Here is a 12,351-nt window from a genome sequence, read left to right on the forward strand (position 1 = left end):
AAGACAACAAACTGATGGTTATCAGAGAGGAGGTGAGTGAGGGAGCTGGGTTAATTAATTGAGGAAAATGTATTCTACTTGTGATAAGCACTGGGTGTTGTATGTAAGGTATTGGATCACCTAAATTGTATAGCTGAAGCTAACTGTATGTTAACTAACAGGAATTTAAATAAAAACTTAAAATAAGTGGCAGTAGCATACATCAACATACGCAAATAAAATAAATTTTCACTCTACTCCTAAACACTAAATAGGATCAATTGAAAGTATGAACATATTCTGAAACAACTTGATTATCAAAAAGTAATTTTTATTACTAAGAAATAAATTCCAATGAAAAATCTTCCCATTAAAAAAAAAAAAAGAGCTAGAAGACATCTTACAGAATATGAGTGAGTGAGACTAAGCAGACTAAGAATGCCATACATATTCACATTTGGATTTCCAAGTGCTTACAACGTGTTCCTTCTAGTTAGATCTAGAACATAATTAAGAATCAATAACGAAGACTTCAGCAAAAGACTTTAGTAGCAGAAAGAATAAAACCTGCTTTTCTTTTCCCTAAGTCTCAGCCCACAGGGACCCTGATCTTTCTCAACTTATAATGTAACTCCCTACTGTCTACAATGCCTGATGAATTACAATGACCAATGATGTATTTACTTGTTGCCATGGTTTCTCAGGGTAACAATATTACACATACCAAATTTATCTCTTTATTACAATCATTCAGAAAGGATATGGAACGCAAAGACAAAACAGTTCTATGATGACTAATAAGCGGAAAAGTTTATAAGAAAGAATGCAAGAGGGGAAATATTATGCATTAATTAGTTCACTTAAGCAGTAAGTTACTCTAATGTGCTTTTTAGCAACACTTAAAAGTATATTGCTCTTCATCCTGACCTAAATCCAAATAGCTTTGTAGAGAGATTACACTTAATAAAAAATAAAAATAAAATTGTTTCTTTCCCAAAAATGAGAAATGACTTAATTGCCTAACAGGATAACAGTTTCTAGGGTTATTTTGATTCAGCCCCTATTTCTCCATAGGTTTATTTTCTTTTCTACCACATTCAGGACATATTTTCGTCTTTTCATTCAGGACATTATATCATTAATATAATCAGTCTTTTTAGTAAAAGTAAAAACTTAAAGCTATTTTAATTTTGATTACTTCATGCTATGTATTCTGCTGTTTCATTGATATTTACTTAAATTTTTTAAATAATCAATAAAACATTTGAAAGCAATGCTTGTGGAACACATTTTTCTCAGTTACTGAACATGTCTAAATCATGTTTTGTTTAGAAGTATGTGACAACAATCAAAAGGAAGAACTGGAGTTTCTTTAAACCCTTAACCAAAAGGGCTATTGGAGGTTCCAGACCACTATACCCTTCTGCAAACACATTTATAAATGCAGAAGTCATGACCTGCTAGCATCTACCCTTGGAGAATCATAAAATAGGTTTACTTTAATCCAAAGTTTTTAAGATGGGATTCAGGAAACGAGAATAAAGAAGCCAATTTCTCTTATCATCAAATACATTTTTTTTAGTCTGCCAAAAGCAACTTAGAATTTAAAGAAAAAAATTCAATAAATGTCAATTTAACTCCTACTCTATGCCAGGATCCTTTCTGGGAAACATGGCATTTAGTTTGCTAATATTAACATGCAAGTGGCAGGCACTGTAAAATCAAAAGGAAATAGAAATTAAAACATTATGGTATTGATTCAGGAAGAGACAAATGGTTTGTAATAGAATAGAGTTCAGAAATAGACCCATGTATGGATAATTGTGCAATAATCAATAGTGGCAATAAAATAACTCTGAGGAGAGGATAGTCATATACTGAATTTTTCTTAGTAAATCGAGCAAGAAAAATTAAGTCAAATATTTTATACCATTTGCAAAAAAACAAACCCACTTGGATTAAAAATGTAAAGGTAAAAGTCAAAGCCTCAAACACATTTTAAGAAAAATAGGAATCCATATTTATAACTTTGAGACAGAAGATGCTTTTAACAACAACATATAAAACACAAAAGTCATAAAGAAAAATCTCATAATTTTGACTACACCAGAATTTAAAACTTTAAATAAGTCAGTCAGAGAGAGACAAATGCCATATGACTTCACTCAAATGTGGAATTTAACAAACAAAACAAACAAACAAGGGGAAAAAAGAGAATATATATATAGAGAGAGAAGCCAAGAAATAGACTCTTAACCATAGAGAACAAACTGATGGTTACCAGAGGGGTGGGGGGATAGTGAAATAGATGATGGGAATTAAGGAGTACACTTGTTATGATGAGCATAGAGTGATTAAAATTAAAGCTTAAAAGTAAAATAAAATAAAGAATTAATTAAAACAGTTTTTTAAAAGTAAATATTTTTGCATTCCTTTTCACTTAACATATCATAAACTTTTTATATTATTTGTACATTTTATATTATTTATAAATATTAATGATTGCACAACTCTAAAAAGATGTGAAAATTAGGAAACAAAGCTGCAGACTGGGGAAATGTATTCTCAACCTATATAACAGAGAAGGGATTAATATGCAGAATAGATAAACTACAGATGAGAAAAGCATATTTTTCAGTCTTTATAATGGGACAAAGATTATTTCCCACAGCAGATACAGAGCTCATACAAGTCAATTTAAAAGTTACAGAAATTAGAAAGTCACTTTATGGTATGTTATATTTGTGGGGTATTTGATATTATCACACACTATTGGTAGGAGTATGAATTGGCACAGTCCTTTTAGAGAATAATTCATAAGTACCACTGGAAGTTGAAATATAACCACCCTACCACCTAGCAGTTGTACGGTTTAATACCTTCCCTAAAGAAATACCTATCTGTGTGAGGATGAAGGCATATACGACATCCTTTGTAGCATTGTCTGTGACTTTGAAAATTGCAGTCTAAATCCCCATCAACAACAAAAAAAGATTATGTAAAGTCATACAATGCAGTTCCTGAACAGAATAAGATATATTAATATTTAGACAATGTGAAAGGATCTCCAAGGTGTGATTATAAGGGAAAAATGCAAGCTATAGACCAGTACTCACAGTATAGTACCATTTATTTTACAAACTAGTTACCCAAACTAAATATTCTTCATGTACACACATGTGTAACAGATATACAGAAAAATAAACTAATGATGGCAAGTGAAACTATTACTTTATCTGAATTTTTTGAATGTGTATGAGATGTATTTATTTAAAATTTCTATAATTAGGATATTTACTTTTAAGGAGATTACAATGATTATAAGTATAGAAATTTGAAAATGGTATATTAATGTGGAGCTGTCAGGGACATCTTGAAAATTCCACTAAATGAAATAAAACTATTTCTACCCAAAAGTCATTTCTATTATAACAATAATTAGAATGCTTCTTATTATTAATAATATTTAGAGGGTATTTCAACTGCTTATTTTCCATTTAAGTTTTATTTTTACAATATTTCTCACACTATGAAATTTTCTGTGGAAGTCTGTACTGGCTCATTACTTTTACCAGTAAAGTTAAGATCTGCACACACTATATAAGATGGTATATACTTTTATATATTTTTCAAGGGTTTGTTTTTTTGCTGTTGTTGTTGTTGTTGTTGTTCTGATGTCCAATAAAATTTTCAGACAATTTCCTTAAATAGTATAGTGAGGATCAAATGAAATCTCAGGAATATAATCCCTAATTACTCCTATTAGCCCCTTTCTCACCCTAGAACATGAACACCTCTATAATTGTTCCCAGTACTTATTCACTGTACCTGGGATAAGATACATAATCAATAATTTGGGAAGGATGAATGAATGGTTGGATGGATGAATAGATGGATGGATAAATGCTTTAGTATTTGGATGCTTTTGAAACACAGTATGGAGATAAATGTATCTGACCTTAGTCTTCCATTCTAAACCTTTCCTTAAATCCTTTACAAGCACTATAAGGACATTCACTTCCAATGAAATCGTTTTACCACTTCACTAGAAGACGTTAGGGACCAGAATGCAGAGATGCTTGAGGAGGATACATTCTACATTCTTCATTATGTTATATGATGTATTGTGATTCCCCCAACCAATGGAAACTGTAGACTTTGTGTGATATTTTGCTATGTGCAAAGTAATCCTGCCATATACGTGTATTACCTGGAAAAACCTTACTTAAAATTGCAAACCACTTCTTTATATAGTCTTCATCTCCCAACCTTGCTTTATTTTTCTCCCAAAATACATATCATCTTTTGGCATATTATATAATCTCTTTGCATGTTTTGTTTATTGTCTATCTCTTCTCTGTCTCCTTACCCCCAACCACCCACACCCATTTACACTAAATACAAGCTCTTTGGAGGAAAGGAATTTTGTTTCATTTTATTTCACTGCTGAAACTTCACTGTTTAAAATAGAGCCTGGTACATAATAAAATTTCAATAAAATTTTGTTGAATAGATGGATGATTGTAATATTCACAATATTTTTACATTGTTTGAATGGATGAAATTTGAGGATGAGAAAGTTTGGCTTTTTTGGATATTAACAGGATACCTCCAATTTTCCCAGTTTTATTGATGTTATTGCTTTGGCAAGTAAATTCAGTGGCATAACAATACTGGCAATAATTCTTCAAGTCCTACACAGACACAGTTCTCCCAGGTTCCAGAGTGAACAGCTCTTTAGCATAGGTCAGGCTGTTTCACTTCACTTGACCTTTGTCTCCATCGCTTTGGGGTCATCACAGGTTGAAATTGAAGGTAGAGGTGGGGAACGACATTGTATACAGTGAATAGAGCCACCACTTTTCATCAGAGTTTTCAAAATCATGGTAAATTTATTTACAAAGAGAATTTATGCGACTTGACATATAGTCAATGCTACACCAAACATGTCCTGCCCCAACTTGTTTTATGAAATGCTTTTGCAACAGCGCAGTATAACCAGAACTATTTATTGGCATTATTCCATGGTAAAATTGATTCTCATTCTCTGAGTATGTGATACCATTGTAGAAAAGAAATCTGGACTCTCTCTCAGTTTGAGCAGTTCAGCAACAATGTGAAGGAACTAAAGTGAGAAGGAGGCTAGTTCTTATCTTTCTTATCTTCTCTTGCCCTCGTTCTGTCTCTGCTCCCTCCACACCACCAGTTTGCAGCCCCCACCACTCCCAACCCAGTCTTGCTTCCATTACATCACTTTCACTGTTGGAGGTGGATAGAAAACATGTTCAAAAAAAGGAGACTCCTTTTAAAAATTATCTTTTGGGGCATCTGGTGGCTCAGTCAGCTAAGCATCTGACTCTTGATTTTGGCTCAGGTCATGATCTCAGGGTTGTGAGATGGAGCCCACTCTGGGGGTGTGGAACCTGCTTAAGATCCTCTCTCCCTCTCTTTTTGCCCCTCCCCTCATCCCTCTCTTAAACAAACAAACAAAAAAACTCTTGTTACTAAACACCTCTGTGAGTTATCATTGTCCTCTGTGTGGTAGATGTCCTAGTACTACCCACCCCCTTCCACCGAGGGCACATGTGGCTTCTTCAGGAGAATGTATAGTAGTCTCCACAGTGCAGTTTGCTGATATAAAAGATAGTTGCCAGCTTAACCTCCTCCTCCAGTTCCTTCTCTTCACCTCTTGCCATTTGGATCTCTACCTCAGCAGATATCTCTGCCATACTCAGAAGATAACTACAGCCCAGCTTCTTTCCACAGAGTCTACTTCACCCCCCATCCCTGTCACACCAATTTTGAAAATGCTCTCTACCATCTCTTCCCTCCTCCTCTCTCCCTGTTCTACTAGATACAGGGGCCAGAACAACAAACATATGCCTCCACAGAGAGCCATCTAGGACTTGAGCTAGCTGCCTCCCTTGTTTATGGAAGAGACAGTGTAGTAGTGACTAAAGATTAAGTACTTGTACCAGAATGTTTGAGTTCAAATCCCGGTGCCTCTATTCATTGTTCCTATGACATCCGGCAAGTTTTAAATTTCTTTGTACCTCAGACACCTCACCTACAAAACGAAGACAAAATAGTTCCTACCACATAGCTTTATTATGAAGATTGAATAAATTAATATATGTCATACTCTTCCAATAGTACTTGATTAAAAGAACAATTTAGTATGTGTTGTCTATTCATCAGCCCGAATTTTTATTAGTTGTTGCTTTAAAACCCCTTTTTTGGATCATGGGGCTATGACTCTCACCCCACTCCCACTCTTGCCAAAGAGACTTGGAAAAGGCTCAGCACTCTCTTTTTAGGCAGAGGACCACTTTGACTCTCTTGTTCAATTTTGAACATCATCCTCTCTCTCCCCTGGACTGCTCCTTAACCTGACTCCTCACCTCCCTAAAGTCCGTTCCCCCTCCTACAACCATGATGATTTCCTTAAAGCAGAGGTCATAAAGCTTTTTCCTTTAAAAGTTCAGATAGTAAGTGTTTTAGGTTTTGTAGGACAAGAGGTAAAATCACAGATATTATGTAAGCACTCATAGCAAGAGAAAAGACAAATTTTCATAAAATTTTTACTGACAGTATTCAAACTATAATGATAATTGAACACAGCTTTCTTACAATACAGGTATACTAATGAAAAGAAAGTAATTATTTTTAGAGAATAATGTTTCCTTCATTGGGATTCAAGGTAGTGTTCTCTATCATCAGAACCGATGGCAAATGTTCATTCGTCAAGGCTGATCTGAAATAGAATTTAACATTTCATCTTTGAAAATGTCTTTTCACAAAAATTAATACTGAAATGACTACCCAATGAATTTACATATATTGAAGCTTAAAGGTTACTTAAAGGACACATGGATTTTTCTACTTTTAACATCCGGTCATGTATACCATATGGACAGACCACAGAAACCTTACAGTAAAAGAGACAGTTTCTGTACCTCTCAATGCTTCAGGATACACTCTACGACAGTTCCCACAGAGAGAATGAGTACCATACCTCCTCCCCACTCGAGATACAGTATAATGCCAAAGAAGCATTAGATGTTTCTAGGAATTGTTACCACACATTTTATAAGAATTGAACCATTTAAGATTTGGAGTAACATATCAGATACGGTGTAAGAAAATTAAAGCAAACAAGATACACATCTGTTAGTACAAAAACTCAGCAATGCTTTCTTCAAAGTATTTTCAGTTAAGTGTCATAGACAGATATTAGAACCAAAAGGGGTTGCAGAAACTATCAAAATGTCAAAAGCAAAATCAATTTATTTTAGAAATCTCCTTTTGAAGCTGAAAAGTTGGGGCAAACAACATAAGAAAATTTCTTAAGCAAAATATATTAGGAATATTTTGCAACATGAAAGGAAACATGTTAAGGTATATTAGTAATGTATCTTTTATAACCTAAATTTTATAATAGTATAAGCATTATATATACCAAGTTGTTTAATAGAGCAGAGCTTAATTAGGAAACAATCTTCAGTTTCATATATCACTTATCTAAAAGTGAAAAACTTTAATCAGATTGTAGTTAAAGAAACTTCAAAAGCCGATGTAGGAAGTAAGCGTATATACACAAAGAAATGCACTAAAGGCATAAAAAAGTAAGAACTGATCTAAAAGGGGAATTGTTTCCCAATATCTCAATATTATGCCAGAGTTTAAAGGAAAAAAAGATACTTGCAATAAATAAACAATGCTTGCCAAAAATTTAATGTGTCCCAATAAAAATTTTTTATAAGAGTACTCATAATTTTTTTAAACATAGGTTGCTGCAAGTAAAAAAAAAAAAAAGTTTCTTCTATCTGAAACATTAGAATCTGTCCTTGAAAGATAATTGTATGAGAACACAGAGTTTTATGCTCATGAGCTAAATATGTGGTATTTTGCTATAATTATGATAAAATCATTGAAGCCAGAGAGAAAAGCATAAAATACCTGAGATGTTCTTAGCAATGTGACAATTCGCTTCAGAATGATTATGTCACTCACAGAGATACAAAATAAAAGTCATTTTGATGAGGTCCTTATTGCAATAATAATGCAGCAGTAGCACTGCAATGTCCCTAATCTAAAGACATTAAGGTCGTAGAAAATATAAAATTTGCGGCAGAGTAGTGAAGGTGACTACATTTCTGCAGGGCTTTCTATGTTAAGGGCTCTTCCAAAGGTAAAAGTTATTCCAAAGTATTATCTTAGATGCTTATCAAAATATTATAATAAATAGGATCACAATGGAAGAAGCAGCAGCTGATGAGAATGATGGCTAGAAGTGCTTATCATGGTAGTTCCAGCTGATACAAAGCATACTATATGCCACCACCTACCTGTCTTTGATGGATAGTAGTTGATTTCTTCTAAAATCACCCCATGAAGTAGGTACTATTACAGAGAAGATAAAATGGAAGTGAAGTAACTTGCTCAAGGTTACTCAGAGGCGAGCACTGATGCCTGTATTTGATTCCAGACCCCCTACCATACTGCCTTCCCCTGCACTGGCTGTTAAAGCAAGTGCTGGGTGGCTCAATCGGTTGAGTGTCCAACTCTTGATTTTGGTTTAGGTCATGATCTCAGGGTCATGAGATCGAGCCCTGAGTCACCTTGATGGTGACTGTGGAGTCTGCTTAAGATTCCCTCTCTCGGGATCCCTGGGTGGCGCAGTGGTTTAGTGCCTGCCTTTGGCCCGGGGCGCGATCCTGGAGGCCCGGGATCAAATCCCACGTCGGGCTCCCGGTGCATGGAGCCTGCTTCTCCCTCTGCCTATGTCTCTGCCTTTCTCTCTCTCTCTCTCTCTCTCTCTCTCTGTGACTATCATAAATAAATAAACATTAAAAAGAAAAAGATTTATTTATTAAAAAAAAAAAAGATTCCCTCTCACCAACACCTAACTCTGGGAAACGAACAAGGGCTAGTGGAAAGGGAGGTGGGTAGGTGTTTGGGGTGACGGGGTGACTGGGTGACAGGCACAGATTAGATACTTGGTGGGATGAGCATTGGGTGTTATGCTATATGTTAGCAAATTGAACTCCAAAAAAAAAGGGGAATCTTTTTTTGACTTGCTTTGTCACTTGTCTTGGGTTGAGTTCCCTGAAGTAAAGAACTGTATGAAAATAATTTCCTGGGGAAAAGATTCCCTCTCTTTCTCCCTCTGCCCCACCCCCTCTCTTCCCTTTCTAAGAAAAAAGAAGAAGACAGAAAAGCAACAGCTATATGCTGTATATGCCAAAACGTAATGAAAGCCCCTGGACAACAATCCATCTTAAAATTCATCAATTTTCACGGATGATATATGAGAAGATCATAATAATGTTAATAATACCTAACACTTGTATTGTGCTTAGCATACATCAGAGGCTATTCTAATCACTATTAAAATATATAGTTATTTCATATATGAGGAAATTGTAGCAGGTACCTATCAGCTCAAAGATCCCTTCCTCAGGGAAGACCCTTCCTAAGTCTAGTGTACACATACGCACACACACACTCAGTGTTTTAATGTGCCGTCCTGTCACAATTGTAATTTTATAATTATGATGTAATTATCTGACTAATATCCTTCTCTTCTACTAGACTGTAAGTGGTAGGAGGGTCAGAACTCTGACTTGCTTTGTTACTTGTCTTGGGTTGAGTTCCCTGAAGTAAAGAACTGTATGAAAATAATTTCCTGGGGAAATGATTCCCAGAAGCACCAAAGGGGAGTGAGAAAGCAAGACAGGGAAAGGAACAAAGCCAAGAGAAGGTACATTACTGAAGAGTTTGCCATTGTGAGAATTGAAGATCACTCTTTGAGGGTCCCCTGGGTGTTCTACAGAACACCCCTCAGCGTTGTTCTACCTGAGAGATGAGAAAACTATGAAGTTTCTCTACCAACTCCATCCATCACTGGTTGAGGACCACTCCCAGGGATGTTAACTTCCAGTCATTTCCAGCATACCCCACACAAGCCAAGCACATTCCTACAACCAGCGAAAGTACTCAGGCAGATTGCTGACAGATGTCTGCAGCCATCAATGTGTATAGAGCTAGTGCCAGGGAAACATAAATGTCAACTGACATCTTCTGCTCCCGCCCAGCACTTAAAACACTCATGATCCAAACTAAATGTACTCAAACCTCGGTCCTACCACAGACATTTAAAAAAGATAGCTGTCACAATTTATTTTGGAAAAAAAAAAGACAATAGGAAGATTGGTTGTATGTACTACAATCCCTGTTGCACTGATATATTTGTTGAGGCTGTAATTTATACTGATTACCTCTCTCCACCTGTTCTAGGTTATGATCAGACTCAGACAGCACTTCTAGTCTAGATCTGCTGCCCCCGTGGGGTAATTCCAACCTGCTTCACAATTAAAGTGTCTGAACTCCTACATATAAACTCCTTGTCAGGGCTGTGGTGGTGGAGTAGCCCATTTGCTGTTTTCACCAGGCCTAGAAGTACCAAGGGACATCATAGTGACTCCCATTATCTGCCATTGGAGTACCCAATTTATTTGCTTGATACTTTCTGGTAAGGGCGGGGTTTAGGGTCCCCAGGCCATAGCTTGGATTTTAGGGGACCCTTTATTATGCCCCCTGGTTAGAAGTATCACCCTCAGTGTCCTGAGAACCAGAACCTCTAATCACTCAGAGCAGACAGGAAGCACAAATTCTGCAAGTGAGACTATAAATGATGAGGAGAGGGACCACTCCTCATTCTACAGGGCCGCCACAGCTCAGCAAACCTTCCCACACCCGGTACAGAGGCAGGACCAGCATCGCAGCGGTGATGATCATAGAAATGGGATGTCATTGGCAGTAATAATAGAAAAGTAATGGTTGCATTAAAGAAATGCTGACAGATGCCACAGAGGGAACGAGCATGAACTAGAATGGTAAGTATTGGATGTACTCATGTCTGCATTTTTCATTGATTCTGAACTCATTTTCCATAGAATACTTTCTGTGAAGTAACTTTAGCATTTCGGATTCCTACAGAAGAGATATACAGGTCTTAGGAGTGATCTGTAACATATTTTTTAAGCTTTTATTTGTCACATTTTAATTGAGTTCTGTTGACAGAAATAGTAGATAATGGACAGTGCTAGCATTAAAGAAGTGACAACAACAACAATAATAATAGCAACCTCTGTTTCTTAACTGCTTATTATATGCCAGTCTCCCTGCTGTGTTTTTTATATGCCTCTAAACTGCATGTCTCAGGCTTCAGTGGTTAGTGAAACAAACAGGGCCACATTTAAGGAAATGCCAAACCATGATGCTAAAAGAACTCTAGAGATTTTTCCAAGTGGTCTTTCCACAATTATCACCAGGACCTCGCAGTGACTCTTCCACGAGTAGTCCGAATGAGAGCCACCGTGGAATGCTAAGCCCAGTCATTTTAAATAGTTTTCCCTTGCAACCTCTTAATGATACATCCCAGCCACCTCTCCCCAGTTTTATACCACTCTTGGAGTCTCTAAGGAGGGTAGGCAAGTCAAGTGATGCTTATGGCTCTGCACTCACTGCTGCCTTTGTCAGTCTGTGCACCATTGCCTGCAGCCACATCTGCAGCCATAAGTTGATACTTGCTTACTAGTGAATCCACTGCACCCTTGTTCCACACCAAATATCCACATATTCCTGGTGCCTGCCCTACATCTCTCCCTGGAACCAAGGTGGAGCTTGCTCAGTACACATGCAGGGCATCTGACCTAAACCCTAAGATGTCAGCCTCATTCATGGGGACTTTTGCTAAAAGACCCTGTTATGATGGTCTGCTACTTCATCACAAGACTTTTATCTCCCTTCCCTCATGTAAATCATTTGAGTCTACATATGCCCAACTAAATTGTAGCTAACAGGCAAGTTTTAAACTCTTTCTCAGCAGCCTGAGGGGTCCTATGCAAAGGATAGGATATAACCAAGCCTTGGACATTTTCAGACCAGTAAATTAGACTACATAGAATGCAAACATCTAACTGAGGTGAAGTGAGGTGATGAAGTAGTGTTGCCTACGCACATAAAATCCTATGCAAGTCTTAGCTTCATATCCTGCTACACACATATTTTCTCATTTAATCTTCAAACAACACCCTAGGATAACTGGTCTCATCTTTGTTCAGGAATAAGGAAGCCAAGACACCTTAAGTTGTCTAAAACAACATACTTAGCAGTGGTAGAAGGTGGATTTGCAGTTCAGAGGAGGGGAAATAAAGTTTCCATCTATGTAGTGTCAGTATCACCAAAATCACTAACTAGGAAAGTATTCAAAGCAAGAATTGGCTCAGACTTTCAGCAATTTGTGGATACAGTATAGCTCCACCTTCTTCGGCACCAACCTAATGTCCTTAAAGACACCTTACTACA

The 12,351-nt window shown here is 36.6% G+C and overlaps 1 protein-coding gene across 25 annotated transcripts in view; it reads right to left on the reverse strand.

Annotated features, from left to right (window-relative positions):
* Nucleotides 1-6,557: 6,557 nt before the first annotated feature.
* Nucleotides 6,558-12,351, reverse strand: part of LOC144318534 (uncharacterized) — a 49,851-nt gene continuing 44,057 nt past the window's right edge. For 23 of the 25 annotated variants that reach the window (XR_013384527.1, XR_013384541.1, XR_013384532.1 and 20 more), the window contains one exon: nt 6,558-6,733. Coding sequence is in view for 4 of the 25 variants with exons in the window: in XM_077905563.1 (XP_077761689.1) it covers nt 6,646-6,733 (88 nt within the window). In the remaining 21 variants the exon portion in view is untranslated. Of the gene's footprint in view, nt 6,734-8,327; nt 8,383-12,351 lie in introns of all 25 variants that reach the window. The other 2 variants (XM_077905565.1, XM_077905566.1) reach the window with 1 other exon arrangement.

The sequence above is a fragment of the Canis aureus genome, chromosome 8, assembly GCF_053574225.1.
Source record: "Canis aureus isolate CA01 chromosome 8, VMU_Caureus_v.1.0, whole genome shotgun sequence".
Lineage (NCBI taxonomy): Eukaryota > Metazoa > Chordata > Mammalia > Carnivora > Canidae > Canis > Canis aureus.